Genomic DNA, 25740 nt, shown 5'->3' on the forward strand with positions numbered 1-25740 from the left:
ACACTCGTATCTGTGAGTGGGATCAGCTTGTCGTGTTTTGGTCCAGTCGACCGAGTGCCGAAAATGACAGCGAGGAAGTCTGGCTCACGACTGGAGACTGAGATAGAGCGTTGCCGCTCAGAGGCGCAATGGGACAAGATACCGGAGTTAGTACGACAGCTCTCGGCCAAACTAATATCAAACGGTAAGACATATACGCCCGGTTTTCCCTGCTGTTCGTTCATTCAATGCTACGAGGCCTTCTCCTCGGTCTGAATCCTCGGTGCTTCCTGGCCGCGGCAAGCCAAGGTTGAGGGATTCCCATCCCAATGTTCTCCTCAAAGCCATTTAGCTATCAGAGGTCAATTCTCTATTCCTGTTCCACAATGATTGTAGACACTTTTGGGTTGTTTACGTTGTATGCAGTGAGATACTCTGATTGCTGAGACATTATGGACTCACTTCCTATCAGTTAGTTCCTGTTATCTGACAGTTCCCAAGAGCCATGTAACGTTAGCCCCTAGCCCCGATACGTTCTGTTCATGCAGAGAGAACGGCACACCAAAACTCCATTCAAAAATCTGTCAATAATATGTTGCCTTGCTTATCGGTAAACTTACACATTTCTTAGAACATGCCGTAAGGCGTCTTACTAATCTTTAGGAGTCAGTATTCAATTCGGCATACACCAAGTACACCAAGCAGCACTTTTTTCAACAAAACGTCATTTTAGAATTGGTTCGCCTCATTCCCACTTCCACTAAAATTCACCATAGAGGGCGATGGCTATTGTGAATCAATTTTAAAAGTTGAGATTTTACTGAAATAAAGCGCTCCTTGGTGAATCATATTTGTGCCGAATTTACCAGGGAACATATTGATTAGTAATAGGTCTTCAGTCACGTTCCACGAACTACATAACGTTTGTCGATAAACGAGGCATGTTTAAAGTTGATTTTTGAGTGGGGCTTGGCGTGACATTCTCCCCAGGAGAATGGGGGCTACGGCTAAGTTAGGTAGTGGTAGCTTGCCTATTTTAGGTAAGTGGCAACGCTACATGCTACATGCTAGCTGTCAAACAAGTCATCGTGATGCTGAATACTAAAATGGTAATAATGACAATGGCACATAATGAATAGTCATTTCCAAGGCGGAATTTTATCCTACGAACTAGCCTATTAGCACTACTGCCAATGGTGAAAGTCCTAATGTTGATCTGAATCTGGTATTACTCTTATTAATTAACTGTGTACATATGAAGTTGTCATCACCATCATGTTGCCTTAACCTTGGTAGGGGATTTACTTTTTGACGTGTACTGTGATACCATTTTTGATATGAAATGGAGCTAAATGACATGCAAGACACATCTGAGAGCAGTCTGACATTTAAGCAGCACCTCATCCCACGTTGCCATGCCATTCAAATTCACTTATTCTCATAAGTGTTTTGCATACATAGATTAATTGTGGCCATCCCCCATCAAAAACAGATTTTCCATTTTCCAAATGTATCTAGGCACCCAAGGAAAACTGCTCATGGTGTTGTATGCACTTTCACATTACCATAAAGACCTGTATGGTGATTATAATTTCTATCCAAATCCTATTGTTTTCCTATTGTTTTAAGATACCCATGTGTCAGTGTAATGCAGTTATTTGTTGTCTGGGTCAGAACCCCAATGGCAATTGCTGAAAGATTATTCTGAAATAAAAAAAAAAGGTAAAACACTGATAGCTGTAGCCTGCCAAACGTCTCCATACATTATGGTAGAGTGAAGAAAATACTGTTGTCTTCTAGCTTTATAGTCAAATTATTCCAGAGGATCCCTTGAGAGAAGGTTTAAAAACTCCTGCCCTTGCTTACCACATATAACAAACAGAATCTGATGCCTGTGGACTTGCAGTGGAATGATTTATAACAGTTGTGACATTATGTCCAAGTTCATCTTCATCTTGGTGAGAAAGGCTTGTTGTTCGTGTCTGTGGTCAGTACAGTCCAATGTTTCCTCTGTATTCTATCAGCAGTGGTGTGCCACCAAATCCAGAAAATGCCACCACTGCAGAGAAAATGTGATTATTATTAATTATAAGAACATCATTTAGCTAAAAGTCTTTCTAAAATCCAAACAAGTGGAGTCAAAATGTTTAGAATCAATGGATTTTTTTTTTTTTTTTTTATACTTTGTTTTTATTTAGAAAAGCAACACAATAACAGTTGCTTACCAGGGCTATTACAATCATGGTATACAGATTAAATTATTAAACATTAAGATTATAAAATGGGTCATTCATAGCTCATGAGTACACATACAAGATCCACTTTCCCCAATATTCTACAAATTTGGCATTACATAGTCTTAACACTTGACTTAACGCTTATGTGTTATAGCTTTCTTACTAGCTGCTAAAAAAATCTTAACAAGGTAGGCCTATGTGTCTTGAACCAGAAGATGATCTGGAACATTGCCCAGATAATTATAGGAAAATAACGAGCAATTTCAGCTCCAATATTATTTCTTCCTGCCAATATGGCGGGACAACAGGGCAAATCCAGAAGATGTGATGAAAAAGGTCTGTCTGCTGTTTTCCACATTTCCTCAAGCAAAGACCTTGCTTCAGAATACCTGTCTGCAGCTGTTTTAATTTAGGGGTAATAACATATTGCATCAGGTTCCTCCAACAAAACTCCCTCCAGTACCCTGAATTGGTGGAAGCGGTCTGTACAATACACATATTTAACCAGTCTTCCTCAGAAACCTCTAAGCCTGATTCCGTCTCCCATTTTCACTCCAATCACCACTCAAACTGTAACTGGGACTAAAGTAAGGCTGATTGTGGAGCCAAAACCCAAAATACCTGCTATAGTAAATTTATAGTAAATATTAAATATTGCAGTCCACCTCTGAAAGTTTGAAAAGTGTTGCTGTTATGGAACAGTATGACTGTACTTTAATTTGGCACATGTGAGTGCACATGAGGCCTACAGGTCAGTCACCAGGATCAGTTTAAAGAGTTTAGTAACAGGATTACTGGTCAGTTCACTGTTTGAATCCCTACACACACACAAACACACACATGCACACACACAAGATTTAGGGGCTTGGTGGTATGGCTATAACTAATCCTGGCTGGTATGTTTGTATTCATAGCATTGTCTCCCATACATAGTATGGATGGGACAATACGATTTGATACGCAATATGAGGTTCACGATTCAATACAACCACAATATTATGTAAAAAATAAAAGTTCAATGACAACAAAGTATGACTGTGCAGAATTATGTTTATTTCTGGGCCACAAATCTTTCTAGTAATGGCATCGGCTTGCTAGAATGTAAACAACAATTTAAAAATGTCTTTCCAAAGTGTAAATAATTTAATTTTGATGGAGAGCTTGTGAAATTGTGATGGGCAAGTGTCTCATTTGTGATTAATACAGCAGAATAAAATAGCTAATATTGGGAATCGATTAATTTTTCTGCCCCACGATACATATTGTCACACAAATTGTATATATTGTCCCATCCCTAATAGATAGATTTATTTGCTGCAGCCATGTTACACAGGCACACCGCCAGCAGATTCCTCAAAACAAACATATCACATATCAATAGCACTTGGCTTTTGTTACTCATACAAAGTCCTTTCTGATACTTGATTTTGTATTATATCTGTACCAGGCAGCCACTTCTACAGATAAGCCTATCAGAGTAGTAGAAAGAGGAGAGTTGAGGCCCACTGGGCTTAGGGCCATTATTGCTCTTAATGTGCGTGTGTGTGTGTGTGTCTAGATGACCTAGGGGAGCTGCTGTTGGGGGAGTGTAAGCTCCAGACGTATCTGAAGGAGAATCCCATCAAACAGGGAGCCAGTCCCAGGGGACCACGACCTAAACTGGTGGAGGTCAGGAAACACCTCACCGCTGCCCTGGACAGGGGAAACCTCAAGGTAACCATGGATGGATGCTAGTTACTTAGTTAGTTAGTTACTGACCTACTTGTTTATTTAGTTAACTAGAGGGGCACTCAGAGAGCGCAGACCTCCGCCAAGGCCAATTGCTTTTTCGTGAGGTTTATTTGTGAGTCGGATCTGGATCCGCTCCAAAATTTAATGGGTTCTTCCTTGGCCCATGCTACATCCTTCCATAAAGTTTCATGAAAATTGGGCCAGTAGTTTTTCCTGTAATCCTGCTGACAAACAAACAAACAAACAAACAAACAGCACTGAAAACATAACCTCCTTGGTGGAGGTAATTACTGATGTTCTTCCTTACTCAGTTACTTACCAACTTTGTATGGAACGTCTAAAGCCACCTTTTGGTGCTGATCATGCCAAAAATGTATGCTTTACGCTAGGGCTGAACGATTTTGAAAAAATATCTAATTGCGATTATTTTGACTGATATTGCAATTGCAATATGATTTGCGATGTTATGAATGAATGATAATTTTTACATCATTATTCTCATTTTCATTGAAAAACGTATTAAAATGATTATGGTGTGATTTTTGTGGGGATCTGTAGCAAACAAAGATGTTTTCTGAAGTCTGTAGAATATGATGTGTAGGCCAGGACATCTCTGCAGCATGACAATATTTAATTTAAAATGGAATTTTGACACACATTTCACCTTTAACAAATACTGCGCCTCCTGCGATTTGAAACTTGCAGTAGGCCATATTGCGATTTCGCTAAAATTTCGATTAATTGTTCAGCCCTACTTTACGTGAGCTTTTCTAATTGGATACATCATTCTTGCACACTGGGAAACCCAGCGCAAGAGTTTTCTTTGGGGGATTTGTAGCTATCTGACCGAGCAGCGTCCTCTCTGTTATAATGAGATGTAATGTAACAACGTGAGGTGAAATGATTCTCTGGTCCTCCTCTCTGTCCCCCAGGCCGACTACCTCCAGGAGGCCAGTCTGCTGATGGCTAAGCTCTGCTATGTGGAGGGAGAGTACAGAGATGCCTTAGGTACCACACACTGCTTTGGTTTGGTTCTATTCTCATTTTAATAGCTTCCATTAATACTGTCAATGACAGTAATATTTTAGTGGTGAACACTTCAAAGCACTAATGCTTTGTGGTCTGTTTTTAAAATTTGGTTATGTTTTTCATTGTTGTATTATATTTATTTGAAAAGTATTGTGAATGGTAATCCCTATACGTTTAAAAACTAATGTATTGATGGATTTATTGATTGGTGTATATTGACATATTAACAGGTCACTACAGCAGGGTGAATCTGGATGACTTGCAGCTGGTGGGAGCCCCTGTCTATAGGCTGTCAATGATAGCAGAGGCATATGCTACTAAAGGTATACACACACACACACACACACACACACACACACACACACACACACACACACACACTAAAGTACCAAAGTATATTCAGGGCTCCAGATGGTGAGTAATTTATCTAATGTACATGCAAATGGACCCTTGGTTAAAATTTTAAGCTGGAGCCGACACACATACACACATTCACACACACACACACACACATTCACACACACACACACACACACCTGTAGATACACCCAGTCGTCTGCGCACCTCACCTGACAATAAGTGCTAATCTGCCTGCATCTCTGCAGTACTGTTTCTCGCCACATTGTGGCAGTATAGGGCCACTGTTGATCAGCAACAGTGGGGATGACCTGTCATAAGCGCACACACACACACACACACACACACACAGCATGCATTTCTGTTTGCCCCTTAACGGTGTATATTTAATTACTATTTTCCTATTCTGCAGTATTCTGTAGTTCAATTCTCCTATAATTTGTTTGTGTAACAGAATACGATTTGCTTGGCCTGTGACCATGGCCTAAACTTTTATTATTGATAAGTTATGAATACATTGATTCTAAATTATTGAATACGGTTTGAATGAACCTAGTGGGCCAGATGACTAGCCGGCTAGAAAACCGGCGACTGGTTTTCACAGCAATGAGAGAGAGGTGATAAGAGAAGATGAAACTTAATCATCCCTGTGAGGAAACCGGATATCAACCATCGTAGCTAATCTTGATGTCTGTTTCTCCTCCTGCCCATTCCCCCCTTTATCACTCCTGTCTGCCTCCTCTCTCTCTCTCCCTCTCTCTCTCTCTCTCTCCCTCCTCTCCACCCCCAGGACTGTGTCTAGAGAAGGTCCCGGCCGCCTCTCCGTCTCTGTCCAACAAGAACGCAGGCTCTCCGTCGTTGTCCAATAGGAGCGCAGGAGAGCGGGACCAGGAAATCATCACCTGCTACGAGAAGTCTGGAGACATCGCTCTGCTCTACCTGCAGGAAGTCGAGAAGGTGTGTGTGCATGTGTATATGTATGTGTGTGTGTTTGTGTGAGGCATCGCAATTATTTTTAGGCTTTGTCTTCAGTTAATGATGGACCAGATCCAGATTGATGTCCACAGCTGCTTTCTACTGCACCCTTCAATAACTAAGTGGCGTTCAAACACTTTTACCAGGGAGCCATTCACTATTTCTTCATTTTCTACAAGTCCGAATTCACTAGAAAGATTATATGACATATTGTATGACTATTCTGAGTAGAGGTTTCATGTTCCTTACTGTTATCTCCTCACATTCAATAGACAGACATTTTATCAAATTGAGGTCTTTGGTCTGAACTGTCTCCACTTGGGGGTCCTTGACATGAAAAGTTTGGGAATCCTTGTACTAACCTAAACATCCTACAGTGATTTATTTACCCTGCCTATTGCAGGGACGTGGGAAGGATGTGGCAACATACAAAACAGTATTTTTGGATTGGATTTTTTAGAATAATTTGGAGTCCTTTTTTAGGCTTGAAGAAACAGTGAAGTAAAAGACTGCTTTCCCATCTTAAGAAAATAATCTGTTGTCTCTGGTAAAAACAACATAGAGAGTGAATTAATATATGTTTTTGCTAACCTTTTTTTTCTCTCTCCACTCTGTGTTTATCTGTGTGTTTCTGCAGGCGTTGTCAGCAGGGATTCAGAACCGCAGTCCGAAGCCCGGCCCGGCAGCCCAGGACCAGGAACTGGGCTACTTCCTGGAGACGGGCCTGCAAAGAGCCCATGTCATCCACTTCAAAAACGGGTGAGCGAGACAGAGACAGAGAGAGAGAGGGTGATGGATGGATGCTGGGCAAGAGAAGAGAGAGGTGGAGGTCAGAAAGGGGAAGAGGAGAGGGAGAGACTGGAGAGATGCATGAAGTCCGTGCCAGAGGTGGTTGGTTGAATCTTTTTTTTTTTTGTGGCTTTTTCCCAGTACTAGTCTTTCAATTTAAAACATTGTTTTTGCTATGAATCCATTCTAGTGGTTGGGAGTGAACGAAGGAGGGAGAGAATAAGGGAGGTTAAAGGATGGAATAGACAGTGTTGTGGGGGAACCTGTGCTTTCGAAGCAACATATTTATGTTCTTCATACATCTGCTCATTCATAACATATTCTTCTTCTGCACAAACTTGGTCATCTCCCTCATATTTTCAAGATATAAACTCAACTCCAACAGATATAAACTTTTCTGCTATTATTTTTCTTTTCAATACTCTAGATGCTTAAGATATTTTTAGTGCTTATTTTCACATGCAGACTGTATGAATGGTGGATTATATAGACCTAGAATCTTGTGAGTAGATCTTTAGGTCATTTAGAAAACATACTTTGCCTGTTTGATGACCTTTAACACTGTCACTCTTCCTTTTGCAACTAACCCTGCTCCCCAAGGTTCTGCATGTGGGAGGACAGAGAGTAGGTACCAGAGTGGACCTAGACTAGCGCTGTGGTAGTAGATAGTAGGCGTGGTAGAGTAGTGCTGGCTAAGACCTAAAAAGCCGCAATACCTCTTTAGGTGCTTGATTTAGTTCTGTAGCGCTGCCTGAGACAATTAGAGCCAAGAACTGGGTGCGTCAGAGTAGTCAAACATTGTAAACAGAAATACAGCAGTCACAGACATAACAGAACAGTCTTGTAGAGACTGGTGAGGCCAAATACCTTCTTACAGACGAGGTGTAGCTGATTAGCCCTGCATGACCCGCTGTAATCCTAAATATGTCCCTTGGCCAGGAGGGATAATCCTGGGGCTGACCAGCCAGTGATGACAAAGCAATGTTAGAGACAGTATCCATATAAGTCAATATTATAATATTGAAAGTGGGGCCGCAGCAGAGAAGAGCGTAGAGGGAAATCAGGAAGTAATGAATTGAAACTTAAGAGTGAAATACAAACTCCTCCTACACACACAGTGAGTGAGCACAGTATCCAGAGAAAGCTGGACTCACCAACGATGGGGAACCTCTTCACTTCCTCTTCCCCCACCAGTCACTAAGAAGAGCACATTTAGTTTACTGACCTCAGCTTTACATCATTTCTGGATAATGACGTCCTCAAAAAAAGTTATGTCTCGCTGCCATTTTGCACCACCAACATGCAAAATTGCCTAGTGCAGCTTTAATCTATATATTTTTTTAATCTATATTCACATATTTAGTCAATAGTATAAACATGTCAGCTACTAAAACATCACATTCCTGCGACATCTTAATTTTAATGTTTGGGATGTAGTTTACTCGGCTTTAGAAAATGTTGTCATCCCTGCAATACCGGTTTTAGTTTTGATCCCTCATTCTTTGAAAGTAATACACAGACGTTTTTGGAAAATAAGCTCTTTGATCATCTTATGTGACAACAGAAAGATGGCACATTAGTAGTGGTTTCACCTCTGTCTCCAGTATTTTGCTTGGGTCGGTACGGTGCTGGCATAGTTTAGCACACTGTGTGCGTTTAGTGGGTGGAACAACCTAGCAACCTGAGCATCATCTCAAAAGCATTAGGATCATGTAGCACACCACATTCTGGACACAGAGGTGAAACCGCGATCAATCTTTTCACACAGTTAAGTTGAACAAAGTGCTTTTTTTTTTTTACCAGAGAGTGGGTGTTTTGCTTTAAGCAGCATATAGATCGAGGCTTAGGTGTATAAAGCATCTGTTCCCCCATGTAAGGCAGAAATCCTTACATGGACAACTAGACGTTCTGTAAGAGTGAGTCATGTCTGTTAGTTAGATATAGGGTTCTCACTAGCTGTGAAATTTCTGGAATATCATGGAGTTTGAGGTGTGGGAATTTGATATATTCTCTGGGGACGTCAGGGAATATCAGGGAATTTCACAAATGGGTCACTTTACAGGAGTATACTGTAATGTATTTTCCAACTTGTTTCACACATTTATTGCATTAGATGGTGGTTTTCAGCCCAACTGTAGTGGAAACAAGATTGTTCACCCCTTTAGAAAAACAACATGTAGAAACCAAGGAGGAATTGAATTTTTAGGTCATGGAAGCGCTCTGACGTAGTTATGAAACGTCATGTAATTTTACATCAGGGCCACAGTGGGAAGACTGCATGTTAGTTAGTCTGTTAATTTTCTTGAGTAGGAGTGTGAGAAAGCTGACAAGGTTTTGGTGCGTTGAAACAACACTTCAGCTGAACATATGACATCTACTGTTGACATCTACTGTTGACACACAGCCAGAAACTAAGGACAGCTTGGTGTGTGTGTGTGTGTGTGTGTGTCTGTATGTACTGGAGATGTGTGCATATATACATAAACACACATGCATACAGACACACACATGCACTCACTCACACATCCAGCAGCTTAGTTGTGTGTGTGTGTGTGTGTATGCATATGCGTGTTCACTGCAGGACTAGATCTATCCTTGATGAGACATCTTGTGTTCACACATTCACACACACACACACACGCTCCAGTCTCTGACAGTGTCCTCTTCTTGCTGTTTCCTGCCTGCGGTTGCCATAGTAACCTGACACGAGGTGTGGGCCGATTCCGGGAGATTCTCAGGGCCGTCGAGACCAGAACCACCCAGAACCTACGCATGGTGAGGGACGGGTGGGGGTGGGCGGCTGTCTGCATATGCAGGGTGGGGGAGTAACGGATTACATGGAACAGGAGTACAGTAACTGCAACAAAGCTGTAATCACATTACAGAGACTCATGATATGTTTTCAAATTTTGGATGGTAGCAAAAGAATCTAGAGTACATTCTGTATACTGGTATAAATAGTTTATAAGGATTGGACAATATAGTGAAATTCAATATATTGCAATACAAAAATGTGACAATACGTATCGTGGGGCAGAAAAATTAATAGTGATATTAGCTCCATTTTATTCTGCTGTAGTAATCACAAATCAGATGTCGTGCCCATCACAATTTCACAAGCTCTCCATCCAAATTATATTATTTACATTTTGTCATGGCATTTTTAAATTGGTGTTTACATTGTAGCAAGACAATGCCATTGATAGAAAGATCAGTGGCTGAGACATAAACATAATTCTGCACAGTCATGCCGATTACATCGTATTGTGGTTGTATTGAATCGTGAATCCCATAATAGTCTGTATATATCGGAAGCAAAGTAAGCCGCAAGTAACTGAAAGGAATTACAACATTATGTGAACAGAATGCTATGTTGGAGTCAAAGTAACTGTGCTGTGTGTGTGTGTGTGTGTGTGTGTGTGTGTGTGCGCGTGTGTAGACCATAGCCAGGCAGCTAGCAGAGATCTTGCTCAGAGGGATGTGTGAACAGAGTTACTGGTCTCCTCTGGAAGACCCGCCCACTGTGTCCCCATTGGACGATCCCACACGGCAAGGACTCACCCTCAGCAAGAACTACAACCTAAGCCGACGCCCACGAGTCTACTCTGGAGAGAAGTACGTGTTGATGTGTGTGTGTTGGTGCCAAACTGGGAATACACAGGGAAATGGCCAACATGGCTCCAAAGAAGCTACAAACTGAACTATCAGTTGCCAATGTACTTTTTTTTACCTGTATCTCTCTCTTTCCTCTTTTCTCTTTCCTTGCACTTTCACCTCTCTCCATCTTTCTCTTTTCTCTTCTCTCCCATCCTTCTCCATCTTTTTGTCTCTCTCGATTTCTCTCTCTCTCTCTCTCTCTCTCTCTCTCTCTCTCTCTCTCTCTTTGTCAGTCTGTTTTGTCCTCAGGAGAATACAGAGGAAGCTTTGCTGTTGCTCCTCATCAGTGAGTCCATGGTAAGACACACACACAAACATTTTAAAGCAGTAGTTCTTAAACTGGGGTCCGGAGACCTTCAGGGGTCCTTGAGGGCATTCCAGGTGGTCCCCAGTAAAATGAATAGTTTAATCTAGCTATAATTTGATTCACTAGAAATTATCCCAGTTAGAGGATGTATAAGAATGACTATTGTATTCCTAGGTTTCACTCTCTCCACTATTGTCTCCTCACCCATACAGTGTAGACAGTTACAATTAAGTACTAAATCAACAACAAAGGTCTTCCCATATGGGTCCCTGGGACAAAATCTTATCAAAAAGGGAATTGATGGCCTAATGTTGGTCTATTTGGAGATAAGTGTTAGCAACTATTAACGTTACGTTATATTGACCCTGTGAGCTGCTTTTTATCAGCATACTGGACTTTTATGCTAATATTACTTTCTTTACAGTCCTGCACATAGTACCTTTTTAATAAAGTCAGTGTTTTTTCTGTATCTTTATCTGTGTCTGTGTGTTCCAGGCTAACCGTGATGCTGTGCTGAGCAGGATCCCTGAACACAACAACGATCGCATCATCAGCCTGCAGTCGGCCTCTGTGGTGTACGACCTACTGACTATAGCTCTGGGCAGGAGAGGCCAGTACGAGATGCTGTCTGAGGTCATTAGTGAACACAACACAGACACACACACACACACACACACACACACACACACACACACACACACACACACACACACACACACAGTCTGCCTCTGGTCTATGACCGTCAGATATTGATTCTGACTATGTATTTACATCTTTATTTGTCAATCTGGCTCTCTGCAGATCCTGAAAAAGGCTTAAAAACTTTTGAATTTGATTATTTAAATTTAGTTTTTTCATAGTTAGGGTTATTTCAATGGCAAAATTGGTCTAATATTTATATCTAATCTAATTGGCCTTAAAAGGTCTTAAAAACTTTAAAATTCAACTTGATGAAACTTACCGATACGCTGATAACACGAGTAAATTCGGTCTATTTTCCGTTGTCTGCAGTGTTTGGAGAGAGCCATGAAGTTTGCCTTTGAGGAGTTCCACTTGTGGTACCAGCTCGCCCTGTCGCTGATGGCGGCTGGGAAATCGGCTCGGGCCGTCAAGGTTCTCAAGGAGTGTATCCGCCTGAAGCCTGATGACCCCACCATCCCACTGCTGGCTGTCAAACTGTGTATCGGACCTCTGCACTGGGTAAGAACCACCAGACAAATGCTAAACCCCAAATACTGGGAATTATCCCTAGAACAAGGAAAAGGCCTTTGGTGCAATAACTTTGTTTCCTAATATCTTTTTCTACCCACAACCCTCATCCCTCCCTTCACCTTCCTCTGCCTCTCCCTTCTCTCCCCTCCTCTCTCTTTTTTACCTCTCTCTCCGCCCCTCCCTCGACCCAGTTGGATGAGGGGGAGTGTTTTGCGAAGATGGTGGTAGACATGGGGGAGAAAGCAGCAGAGTTCAGAGCCAAAGGTTACCTTGCTATAGGCCTGGTCTTCAGCCTCAAGGCTACCGATGGTAAGTCTCTGTGTGTGTGTGTGTACACGTGTGTTTGCCTGTGTGTGTGTGTTCTTGTGCATCTAACTTTCCATCACAAGCGCAGAAGACTGGAAGATAATCCTTGAAATTAAGGACATTGTGTTGTTCCTTACTTTAGCAAATTAATATGATAATAGAATGATCTCTTAAATGACTGTTGTGCCTCTTTTACTGCATCATTGTACCTCATCATATACCTGATTGCTCTCTCTTCTTTCTCTGTCTCTCATCCCTTCTTCAGCATCACTGCGAGGCACACAGGAGGAGTACCAGAGGAAAGCTTTGGGAGCCTTCCAGAGGTTGGTGCTGAGCCATCCTGCTCTCTCTTCTCCCTTTTTACACCCACATGTCCCTCTAAATTATTTTTCACAACACAAACTGCTTTTTCAGGCTACTGTGTAGGCTGCGCAAACAAAATGAGGACTGACTTTTAGGTTACAACTGCTCTACCAGTCTATTGTATTTTGGCCTGGATCGCTTGAACCACCCTGTATTGCTTTTCTCATTCCCATAGTCTGGACTAATGTATTATGTTTGCTTGCACAGTTTCTGATTTGTACATTTTTCTGTGTATTCTCAGCATATGAGCCAGAACATTTCTTAGGACATACCTGTATTTCTGTACATATGTTCCCTCCATCCACAAATATGTTCTGAGAATGATGCTGCTACTGAGAACAGACCGTAATAATAACTCCACTGATGTTGTTTTGCACACTCTTATAGTGCTGTAGTCCATACATCTTCTCATACTTTTCATTCATACACTCTACTTAACACGTTCTGGTGTTGTAATTGTCAGTTGTGTTATGTTGAAATACCCTCTCGTTTGCTCTATTCTTATACATATGTTCTATTTTTCTTTGCCGTCTTCACTACCCATTACTATTTTGCTGCTGCAATGACCCAATTTCCCCACAGGGATCGTTAAAGTTTAATCTAATCTTATTTCATCTTTTATTCAGCGCGTCTGATCGTATAAAAATCTCTCTCCTTCTGTCTGCAGAGCTCAGAGTCTGTCTCCCACTGACCATCTAGCAGCGTTCTACCTCGCTCTGCAGCTGGCTGTGTCCAGACAGGTAACGTATATACTGTAGTATTACCAGGGTTAAAACACTATGAAGGCATCACATGAACTCTTTCTTTAGGGTTCCCACTGGTCATGGAATTCCTGGAAAATCATGGAGTTTTGATTCATGTTTTGCAGACAGATTCTGGGGAATCTGGGAATATCAGGGAATTCTGTGGGTCATGTACAGGAATATGGCAGAATGTATTTTCCAACTTACACATTCATTGCATTAGATGGTGGTTTTCATCTCAGTTGTAGTGGAAGCCAGACTTTTTACTCCTTAAGAAAAACAACATTAACCAACCAGGAAGGAAGCACATTTTTAGGACACGGATAGTGAAAGTCATGGATAGTCATGGAATTTTCCATCAGGGCCACAGTGGGAACCCTGATCTCCACTTTTCTCTTGCTTTGGAGAGAATAATGTTGTGCGTGGCAATGAAAGTGGTTTGACTTTGCTCTGTGTGTGTGTGTGTGTGTGTGTGTGTGTGTGTGTGTAGATCCCCGAGGCGCTGGGCTACGTGCGTCAGGCGTTGCAGCTTCAAGGAGACGATGTCCATTCCCTCCATCTGTTGGCGCTGCTGCTGTCTGCTCAGAAACACTACCATGACGCTCTCAATATTATAGAGATGGCCCTGTCCGAGTATCCTGAGAACTTCAAGTGAGACACACACACACACACACACATAGAAACACTACCACACCGCTCTCAATATTATAGAGATTGCCTTGTTGGAGTCAGAGAACCAGGATTGACCTTCAACATACCTTCTGTGTGTGTGTGTGTGTGTGTCAGTCTGCTATATACCAAGGTGAAGTTGGAGACACTGTGTAGAGGACCAGAGGAGGCTCTACTCACCTGTAAACACATGCTGCAGATCTGGAAGAGCTTTTACAACCTTACCAACCCCAGGTACACACACACACACACACACACACAACACGTGCACAGATCGATTTAGGTTCGGTTTCTTTACTGATGAGTTCATAAGGTTCTGTTGGCCTTATTGAACCCTAAACTGCTCTTGAATAGAGTAACTAAGAGATTTTACTGGAAATAATCACTTTCTTCTCTTGCCTTTTTAGATAACATTATTGCTTAGCAAGTCAAGCAGGGCGAGACTCAGGCATTTTTCTGTGTGTGTGTGTGTGTGCGTGTGCGTGTGTGTGCGTCTGTGTTACAGTGACTCAGGACGTGGCAGCAGTCTGTTGGACAGAGCCGTAGCAGACAGACGACAACTCAATGCCATGACGCTGCCTGACTTCAGCGACCCTGAGACCGGTAGGCTCACACACACACACACACACACACACACACACACACACACACACACACACACACACACACACACACACACACAAACTTTTCCTCTGTGACCCTAAAGCCCTATTCAAAGTGGATTAGTTTCACTTGGAGAGGTCCTTAAATTGTTATTATTACCAACAGCATCCATAATTTGAATCTGTCCTGAATCTGCCATGTACGTAATTTTCACTTTTAATTCCAGGAAGTTAAAAAAAACAAAACAGAGGTCGTCTATTAATGGCAGCCTAGTTCAAACTAATTATGTCCATAGTGTAAACATCCGTTAAATTTTTGGTGGCTGACATAATAAGTGTAAGTGTAGATCATGACTTCTCTCATCCAGGCTAAGAGGGAAGATTTGATGGAAGATTTGAGGAGATCCTTTGTCCCGTATGAATGGAATTAAACACATGGGGTATAAAAATGACATTACAGGACCTCCTCCAGTAAAACCAATCCAACTGAAATAGTGCTCAAGACTTCAGTAAGCACGTCAGTAAACCCACACACACACACACACACATGTACTCTCTCACCCAATAGCGATCCCACTGTCTTCTTTGCATGAGGGAAGCTACTGTCATTGCAGTTTTCTACCATAGAGGGTGATTTTTGTGGGGCAATGAGGGAGTTTTTTTAATGTAATTTTTTTTTTTTTGTCATCCAACCCCTCTTGATAAACAGTTGTGTCCACCCCTCAGTTTATTGATTATTATCCCTATATTGTTATGGCAAAATGATTTTGTTTGAATCTCTATGGTCATTTTGTTCAACGTTATTCAGTGATTTAGATGAATGGTTCTCTGCCTGGTTCTCTTAGTCCTGATGCGCTACTTGCACGTCAAGTCAAACTCCACGCCTAAATCTGGGAATTTGATGTCGTCGTGCTCTCATCAGCAAACATACCTACCTCACCCAACATGATATTTTTCCGATTTGTTAGGCTTTACCAGTAAATTCGGCATACATCTGATCCATTAAGCAGCTCTTATATCAATAACATTTCAACTTTTATGACTGGTTCACCTTTTATTCTTGAATTTGCTTGAATTATGTGCAGCCTGGTGGAATTTACCAGTGGACCCATTATCCGGTAGTTATTACATTATCAGTTGCCATTGCAATTGTCACAGAAATGATAAACCTTCCACTATGAAGGCATTTTAGAAATATTGTGTCCAGGTTGAGAACCAGTGACTTTCTTTACTGTGTCATTAATTTCACTCCTTTCTGTTTTATTTCCTTTTTTTTGTTTTAGTCTCAGGTTCCTCCTCCTCTCACTCTGGTTCTGAACCGGTCTCCCCCACCTCCCCCGCCAGCTCCTCCACCTTCTCCTCCTCCACCTTCTCCTCCTTCTCCTCCTTCTCCTCCCCCCTCTCCTTCCCTTCCTCCCCTGTCTTCCCCCTCCTCCCCCCTCCTCTCCCTCCCCCTAAACCGCCCTCCGTCTTCCCCCCTCCTCCTCCTCCTCCTCCTCCTCTTCCTCCCTCTTCTGTCCCTCCTCCCTCCAAGACCAGGAGTCAATCCTTTTGCGACCACGTCACTCTCCGCCGGCTGTCCACCAATTGTAATCTGCCTCCACATCCAGCCGGCCTATAGCATGGTGTGGAGAGTGACTTCAAGGATTACCCTAAGTTTTTGGGAAATTGGCTCGTTGGTCAACTTACCCGTTAAGTGATGAAAACAGAGATACCAAAATCATCCACGTGTCCCCGGTAGATCATTGGCCTTAGTGCTCCATGCTAACACTTGGATGATTTTGGTGCCTATGTTCTCATCACTTAACAAGAAAGTTAACCAATGGGCCAATCTCCCAAAAACCTGGTGCATTTCCTTAATGACCAGTCACAGAGCTTGTTGTGTGTTTGACCTCACTAGGATGGAGGACGAGGTGAATCTTGAAGCCGATTGGTTGTGTAGACCTCACTAGCATGGCCGACGAGTCTAGGAAGACTAAACTGACTAACCCTTAAGGAGTATAGTATGTGCTGACACCTACAGTGGATCATAGAGCCCTTTTAATGCATGCGTGTTTATGTGTAAAATGGATGCATGAGTGTGAGATCAGACTGCAGTTGTGCCTGAAGGGAATCCTACAGCTGCTTGGGGTTTTGTGACTTGCTCAAAGGCACTTTGATACCTGGGATCCCCGCTCACACAGTGACACACACTCACAGTTGAGACAATAGAGAGGTAGAAATGAATGGAGTTCTTTCATTTGCTCCAAATGCACAGAAAAATGATATTCACTGGTCACTGCATCTCTCTCTCTTCATATCTCTCCCTCCACTTTTTTTCTTTACTTTTGTCACCTTTTGTTTTTTGCATGAGGCTTTTTCATACCAGCCAACACTCGTGTTATTGCCAGGTTTCTCTCTTATTTTGCGTTTCCTTATTGCCATTTCTCCCATTAATGTCCAGTATTCATGCTTGTACTGGTGAATAATAAGAGTTAGTTGTTTTAGTCAATCATCTAGCTGCAAGAAAATCACAATTCATTCCATCTCATTTTGCTCTAAGTTGGATACATTTTGTAAAGATCCAGTACATCATTTTTCTCAGCCACCCAGAGCAAAAAATTTGTTGCAACTATAACATTACCTAACAACCTTCCTGGACAGGTTCCTGAAAGACTGTTAAGTCAGATAATTTAACACTGTGAGCATGTGTCCATCAAAGGGACATTAGTAAAGATCACAGTATAGGGGTGTTATTAAGATAATGGTTATCGTGTCTCCTAGCATTTCGAAAATGAGCGAAGAGTCTTTATATGTGTTTGTATGCGTGGTGGGAGCATAAACAAAGCTGTGTGAGATGTGAATGATTCCGGTTTCTCCATTTTATAGCTCACTATGTTGAAATGCAAAGTAAATGCTGTTTACTCCTCATCATGGTTAATTTCAAGATTAAATTTGAACCTAAGAAAATTGAATCTAGGTCTGCAAAAGCTCTATATTGGATCTTTAGTTTTGTTGAGTTAGACAGTTGGCTGGTGACTGTGTAAGATGCAAGCTATGCATCTTATAAACTATAAAGCAGAGAATACGATGAGCTGCTTTCACGTCCCTAAGTGAATTCATGATGTTCATCGGTGACATTGCCAGTGATATAATTCAATTATATAATCCAAATATGAACAAATTCAGACCAGTCACTCACAGCTCCCATCTGTGACTGTGTAGTGGATGCCATTTTGCATCCCTCCTGGAAAGCATTCAGTTTAATAGACTTTGGGGCGTGAAAAGGCTCAAGTGGAAGCAACTCCTTTGTTTTACTGTGGCCTGACAGGTTACAGTGAAGAATAAAAACCCTTATTGTGCTCTACGATCTCCCTTATTTTCAGGAGTCAAGCATTCTTTTTCTGCCATGATGATTTAGATGTTTTCTATTAACTCTCTCCTCTTTCTCTCTCTCTTTCTCTCTCTCTCTCTTCCTTTCTTTTATTCATTAACAATCATGTCTTTCTGTTTTTTCCCATCCCTCCGTTTTTCAAGGCGGCCTTCAGGACGCTAACACTCTTGGTTTATCCTCCATGTTTTCTGTTTGTAAGTAGCCGTCTAACCTCCATCCCTCCTTCCTTCCATCTATCGTTTTCTTCCATCTATAGTCCCCTGGTTGATCCTGCCCTTTTTCTTTAGGCTCAGATATATGTAGTATATGTGTATGAAAACAATATGTACATATATCCTCTGCTTTAAATTGATGTCATAGCTGCCGTCTGCAGACACTTTTCAGGAGCAATTTTGCGTCCCTTCTTGGTAGCATACAGTTTAAAGGAATACGTCAACTTAAAGGCACACCTCACCAAAAAACAAAGTTTACACAATATATATACAGTATAGATATATATATGTTACACATTATCTCATTAAAGAGGCATGAAATTATTCTGGAAGTGTCCTCTGGGGGACACTGAAGCCCTCTTGTGTTAATTAAAACTCAATAAATGATGCCACAGTGCAGGATACTGTTGGAAAAAGTGCTAAGTGTATTTTTTTAACATCAAAAAAATAATTTCCACATTAATCTTGAGAGTAGTATAATTACTGTAAACAATGGAGACCTTCGTCAGTCTACTCTGCATTTTACATTGTGTGCCACTGGGTTGGATTTTGTGGGAAATCTGCTGGATTGCTTTACAGCACAAAGGGAGAGGGTGCTGTTCCTCCAGTGCAAACACAACTGAAGCTTTCAGTTTCTTGCAGATGGTGGAAGGAGTGAAAGACTGATGGAAAAACCACTTCTAACATATTTATCCTCTTCAGTAAAGAAAAGAAAAACTTTGACCAGAGAAGAAACATCCTCTTTGCAACAGGAAGCAGCAGGGTTTATGGGAAATGTAGTCTTAATTTTGTGAAACACTAGCACTAACAATACCACTGGTGTGAGATAGAGGCTACCAGTCGTCTCCACCATGGACTCATTTATTAAGAGTAATAATTCCAAGGTATCACAATTAATTTGACAATGATCTATTGATATTTAAAATGCCACATGTAGCACTTTTAAATTGTTTCATATAGTTTAGAAGAATGCAATGTAGGAATTGAAATCAGAACCAAATATCTAGTGAGTCATCATGAAAATATTTACAGGGGAATTTATTACACCTAAGGTGAGGAGAAATAGTATAGAGGTGAATTATCAATGAGATGCCCCGTTGATCAAATGACTGTTTTGTGGTGAGTAGGTTGATATCAGTTTTAGATTGAATTGCTTCATTGCTGTCCTTGTTAATACTTTAGCACACTGCACATACTGGATGTACATCCTAGCTTCAGTGTATTCCTTTAACTCAGTGAGCAACTTCAGTGCATGCGCTGCTGATGCAAAATGTAAACATTTTAGAGACACGATTCACCACTGGAGGCATCCTCAGCCGTCTGTCAGCAAACTTGTAAATGTCACATGGTGAAAACTTGTTCTCCAATCACAACAAAGAATCTGTTCTCTGGCAGGGTGTTTTTGAGGGTTTATAGTCAGATGCAGGTGATGGATTGGCTTCTGTTGCATATTGGGAGCACAATATGGCACGAGTGAAAGCAATCCATATGAAACTATACAGTTTGTCCAGCTGGTTGACAGACTTGCTTACTGACTGAATCACAGACTGACTGATTAGCTGACTGATTAGCTGTGCTGACACACTCTTTTCTCTCTCACTGTCAGTCCCATGCATCTTACTATCTGTATGAGGAGATAACTAGTTCTTTGTGTGTGTGTGTGTGTGTGTGTGTAAAGCAGGTTGCAGTAGGAGAAAGGGAAATGGAAGGGAGGGGGGGGGGGTTGGAGCAAGATAAAGGGAGAAACTGATGGAAGGCCTCAAATGAACAGTGAATAGTCTTAGACTAGCCAGTAAGCTGGCAGACAGTGAGGAGAGATCCACTCTATAGGAAATGCTATCAAGTCAAACCTTAACAAATATCATTTTTCAACACATCTGTATGAGTTTAGTGTAGGAATCAACACTAAACTGTGCTATTTCAACATAACTTTTTTTTTAATGTGCTATACTAGGCTGGGCTGCTGCATGCTGGCTCCTAATACACATCTCCTTACAAAGTGCCCTTCAAACCACACTAGCCAACTTTTAATGGTGTGTGTGTGTGTGTGTGTGTGTGTGTGTGTGTGTGTGTGTGTGTGTGTGTGTGTGTGTGTGTGTGTGTGTGTGTGTGTGTGTGTGTGTGTGTGTGTGTGTGTGTGTGTGTGTGTGTGTGTGTGTGTGTGTGTGTGTGTGTGTGTGTGTGTGTGTGTGTGTGTGTGTGTGTGTGTGTGTGTGTGTGTGTGTGTGTGTGTGTGTGAGTGAGAGAGAGAGAGACATTGTCCTTTTGTCATTTTCCTAAATCCACTTAACAGCAGCAGGATCTCTCTCTCTCTCTCTCTCTCTCTCTCTCTCTCTCTCATCTCTCAGATCTCCTCTGTTCATATCTATCTCACTTATCTCTCACAGATGGAGAGTGTATTGATAGGGGAGAGAGTATTTGGGGGGTTTAGACTAAGCCATGGGAGACCAGAATAATAAGAGAAGTCTTTGAGGAAAGGACAGGAAAACTTTTTTTTTTCTATTATTAATTTAAGGTAGAGCTTTTTCAGCTACCTGCAACTCTCATTTTTTGGGGGGGATTTAGTTCATATGTTATATCAAGTGCAATTTACCCCATCTGTTAAAGAAATATGTTTCTCAGGGTGTGACACATGTACAAAATTTCAAGATGGCAGCTCCAACAAACCAGGAAATGTGCTTCGTCAAAATTTTAGTAGTGTAAGATAAGATGAGATGAAACTTTAGAAAAATAGACTATGCATAAGAATATAGCAAATATTTCAACACTAGAAATAAGAGAAACAATTGTTATGGGTGTGCAAAATAACAAATGTATAACATACTCAAAGAGAAATAAGAATGCCATAAAATCCATAAAAATGTCAAGATGTATGCATATATAACACATTAGAAGGATATGAGAGTATAAAGAAAACAGTATGTCAGTTCACAGCATATACAACATGGAGCGGCCATTTTGCATCTCTATAATAATGAGACAAAATCCGAGAGAGACACTCCTCCCTGTTACTAATCAGTAGAGTGCAGTGTTTATGATGCGTTTGTTTGAGTGTGGTAAATCCACCGCCATACTGTTGTGTGTTGCTACGTGTGGAATGGTGCTGACTGTTTATAGGCTGTAGTTCAAGAACGGACAAACCGTGTGCCGCGAAGAGCTGAGAGTCCGCGGGTTTTCCACTCCGGTTCACACTACAGCAGCTCGTTTACAGACGTGTGAAAACCCGCAGACTCTCGGCCCCTCTCCTGCTGTGGCAGATGCCGCCGTCAGACGCCGTGTATAGCTGTGTTTAACACTCTCTCTCTCTCTCCAGGCTCGGTCCACGCTACGTCTATAGCAGCCAGCCGCGTGGAGCAGGCGCTGTCCGAGGTGGCCTCCTCCCTGCAGAGCAGCGCCCCCAAACACGGACCGCTGCACCCCTGGATGACGCTGGCTCAGATCTGGCTGCACGCAGGTCCGCACACACACACGCATGAATGAATGAATGAATGAGTCGTCTTTTATTAAAAATCCGATCTCTGCCAGTCAGTGCCGACCGCCGCTACGTGAAAACCCAAACATCCTGCTTTAGTCGCACCCCCGTTTTTTTTTTCTTATCTCTGCGTCACATCCACACACACACTTACTCAGTCTCTCTCTCTTTCTCTCACACACACACACACACACACACACACACATATAGAGGTTGCGTGCGCTCCTGTTTATCTCTGTGGCTGCTTCCTGTGAGAACTGGTCATTTCCTGCCCGGCGACACAGCTAATATAATCATCCAATCACAGAGAGACAGGCGGGCAGACGGGTCAAAGTCTTTTCGCTGTCTCATTCTCTGCTCGTATCGTTCTCTCTTCATCACAAGAATACGCAGCATGCATGACACTGGCCGTTATATTGAAAATGGGTTTCTTCTTGAAGCCATTTGAAGGTGAAACCCTTGAAAAATTAAGTTAAGCTTTCTGTCCTTTGTCTCTGTCTCTGTGCCTTTCTCTTTTTGCACTCTTTTCATTATGTTATTCTCTCTGTTAATAGGATCTGTTCTGTTGAGTGTCTGCAGGTCCTGGAAAAAGTATTGAGAGTGTCGTAAATCATATTAAATCATAGGTCTTAAAAATATTTTCCAGTAAGAAATCAGCCCAGACAGGCAGACCTGAATTCTGATGGGACTGCAGTTGTTTTCATCTTCTCTCTCTCCCACACTCCCTCCCTCTCTCTCTCTCTCTCTCTCTCTCTCTCTCTCCCTCCCTCCCTCTCTAGCTGAGGTGTACATCGGCATGTCGAAGCCGGCCGAGGCCACAGCCTGCACCCAGGAGGCGGCCAACCTCTTCCCCACATCTCACAACGTGTTGTACATGAGGGGGCAGATAGCCGAGCTGAGGGGCAACATAGACGAGGCCAAACGCTGGTATGAAGAGGCCCTGTCCATCAGCCCCACACACGTCAAGACCATGCAGAGACTGGTAAATCACACACACACACACACACACACACACACACACACACACACTGCCCTGATCTGTCCTTGTGGTTGGTCTCTTGAGAGCTCGACCAATCTTCTCCTATCCTCCTGCAATGTCCATAGCCTCCCAGTGTGTGACAGTGACAGTGTGTGTGTGTGTGTCTTTCTATCCTACAGTAATTACCCATAGTCCTTAGGGACAGTCTTAGACCCGTTGGAAGAGAGGGGATGATGTGTCCCTCACTCATTCTCTCTTTACCCTTCCTCTGTCTCTCTCAACAAAATAGAGACACAATTAACCTATTAACTGTGTCTTCTCTCTCTCTCTCTCGCTCTCTCTCTCTCTCTCTCTCTGCAGGGTCTGATTCTCCAGCAGCTGCAGCGCTACAGCCTGTCAGAAAAAGTCCTGAGGGATGCTGTGCAGGTCAACAGGTGTGTGTGTGTGTGTGTGTGTGTTTATAGGCTATACCTGTCAGTGTATTGTATTGGATTGTTGTTTTTTGTCGCACTCACTACAACACAGATTTCTCTTCTTCTACCCATTCTCTCCTCTCCTCTCCTCTCTCCTCTTTCCTCCTCCTCAGTACGGCTCATGATGTATGGAACAGTCTAGGTGAGGTGTTGCAGGCTCAGGGCAACGCTGCCGCCGCCACCGAGTGTTTCCTCACCGCTTTGGAGCTGGAGGCCAGCAGCCCCGTTCTGCCATTCACCATCATACCCAGAGCACTATGAGACGCACACACACACACACACACACACACACACACACACACACACACACACACACACACACACACACACACACACACACACACACACACACACACTTCTACCATTACACCCAGAACACTCTAAAACAGAGAGTGGCACAAATGATGTACCTGCAAGCTACACACACCCCATCATTGTATGTGGGGACACATACACACACAGTACACCTGCATGCTACTTATACACACACACACACACTTACACACTTTTACTGCCGCACCCTCAGAAACGCACACACACACAAAACACTATACACAAATACAAATAATACATATAAGCACTGCATACACACGGCCCTTTTGCAATGGGGCCGTTGCCATACCAACACCGCTGCTCCCCTCGCAGTCCTCCCACAATGCCTTGCTGTGGCCGTGACCTCATGATGACACTGCAGCTGATGAACCGGTGGTCGTCGTGGAGATTAACCCTCGGCATGCCTGTCAACGCTACCATTCTGCTCTGTGTGTGTGAGTGTGTTTTTGTTTGGGGGGTTTTTTGCCCGTGTATTTTTGGATACGTGTGTGTGTGTGTGTGTGTGTGTGTGTGTGTGTGTGTGTGCGCGCCTGCATATTGACATGTTACTTGTGTGTATTTGTATGCACTTTACGTGTGTGCCTGTTTCTCTCTGTGCATGTACACCCATGTCTGTGTGTGTGTGCTAACATTTTGCCTGTGCGTATTTGTATGCGCTTGTATGTGATTTGTATATACCGTGTGTGTGTGTGTGTGTGTGTGTGTACATATACTGTATGTTTGTGGTATGTTATTTTGTCTTGTTGAATGATGCTTATGAAATTAGAGTTCCTACTCTGTCATTGTTACCATTCAAAAGAGTTTACATTTTGTTTACCTGTTATCTAGTCCTGGAAATATTCACACACATCTTTTTCTTAATATTTCTTAATGTTTCTCTCTCTCACACACACACACACACAGCGTAATTCTTGCAAATTTGGCAAAGGGAAAATGGGCAAGTAGACAGTTCTCTACATTTTCCTCGAAAAGCCAAACATTTCCGATCATCTCCCTTCATCCCACCTCAAAGTGGCCAATGCACACACACTTTCTCTCATTCTCACTCAAGCACAACACACACACACACACATTTGTTGCTGTCTATATAGAGAGGACCATAGTTGTAGTTACTGTAAGCGATGGACGGATCTCTGAGAATCCGCCAGAGCACCGACAGACATGATCAACAGATCACTGAGGAATCAAACCATCTGTACAGTCTCAATGCCAAAACACAGGCTGCATTTACACAGGCACAGAAGATCCCATTTTGACCTGCTAGTGTCTAGGGAATGGCTAATACTGCATTTTTTGGGGGGGTAATTTTGAGTAAATTAAAGCACTTTCATCATGTGAGAGAATTATTTTCTGTGTTTTCTCTAAATGGAATCAGACTTTCCTTCATTTTAATCAGACTTTCCTTAGTGTAGATCATCCTAGTTTACCCGGTTTCCCCCACAGGAATCGTTAAAAGTAGGAAAAAGACGCCACAGTCCCGCCCACACTGTTTGATTGACAGCACCACGGCAATGTGGCTGAGCAACAAAGATGGAGACTTTTTCACATCTGCTTATATAGTTTTTTTTTTTTTTTTTTAATCTGACTTTCTGTCATGTGTAAATGCAACCGCAGTGACTGTGTTGTATGTCCTGTCACATTCATGTTCAATCCAACCAGATGAATATAGTTTTTTTTCCCCCAACATGACTTGATTATAAATACAGAGGATTATTATTGTATATTTGATTGTTCCACGTGTATCATTATTGTTATTATTTTAGAAAAAAGTAAATTATAATTCTATTTTCTGGAGAATGACGTTATGCTGTAGGAGGAATGAGAGGACGGGCTGATTCTATTGGTCGATATCAGCTCAGTGGGCGTGTCCTTTGTGCTGTAACCGAGCGACTGAAATTAGGATGATGATGATGGTGAAGATAATAAAGGAGGTTGAAATAAG

At 42.2% G+C, this 25740-nt stretch overlaps 1 protein-coding gene across 6 annotated transcripts; it reads left to right on the plus strand.

The window, feature by feature from the left end:
• Positions 1-31: 31 nt before the first annotated feature.
• Positions 32-25740, plus strand: ttc7b (tetratricopeptide repeat domain 7B). 6 transcript variants are annotated; one of them, XM_071522630.1, is made up of 24 exons: positions 32-184; positions 3775-3929; positions 4880-4955; positions 5207-5299; positions 6124-6290; positions 6946-7067; positions 9794-9872; positions 10537-10712; positions 10988-11051; positions 11557-11694; positions 12073-12261; positions 12465-12582; positions 12845-12902; positions 13610-13682; positions 14176-14336; positions 14472-14588; positions 14860-14957; positions 16240-16534; positions 17042-17052; positions 18473-18523; positions 21855-21995; positions 22793-22995; positions 23353-23426; positions 23579-25740. In XM_071522630.1, exons 1-24 carry the CDS (start codon positions 64-66, stop codon positions 23724-23726), a joined length of 2928 nt encoding a protein of 975 aa, XP_071378731.1. In that variant the 5' UTR covers positions 32-63; the 3' UTR covers positions 23727-25740. The 6 variants fall into 6 exon arrangements, with proteins under 6 accessions (XP_071378731.1, XP_071378730.1, XP_071378732.1 ...); XM_071522629.1 differs by lacking the exon at positions 17042-17052 and having other exon boundaries at positions 16240-16545; XM_071522631.1 differs by lacking the exons at positions 16240-16534; positions 17042-17052.

The sequence above is a fragment of the Centroberyx affinis genome, unplaced genomic scaffold (assembly GCF_046629955.1).
Source record: "Centroberyx affinis isolate AG114_WGS23_722 - 3 ecotype Tasmania unplaced genomic scaffold, CSIRO-AGI_Caff_v1 ptg001012l_1, whole genome shotgun sequence".
Classification (NCBI taxonomy): domain Eukaryota; kingdom Metazoa; phylum Chordata; class Actinopteri; order Beryciformes; family Berycidae; genus Centroberyx; species Centroberyx affinis.

Coding starts and splice junctions, on each gene's coding strand:
- ttc7b (XM_071522629.1), top strand. CDS start 64: ATGACAGCGAGGAAGTCTGGCTCACGACTGGAGACTGAGATAGAGCGT. Junction 14,337..14,471: donor GAGTATCCTGAGAACTTCAA/GTGAGACACACA, acceptor TGTGTGTGTCAG/TCTGCTATATACCAAGGTGA. Junction 23,427..23,578: donor GATGCTGTGCAGGTCAACAG/GTGTGTGTGTGT, acceptor CCTCCTCCTCAG/TACGGCTCATGATGTATGGA.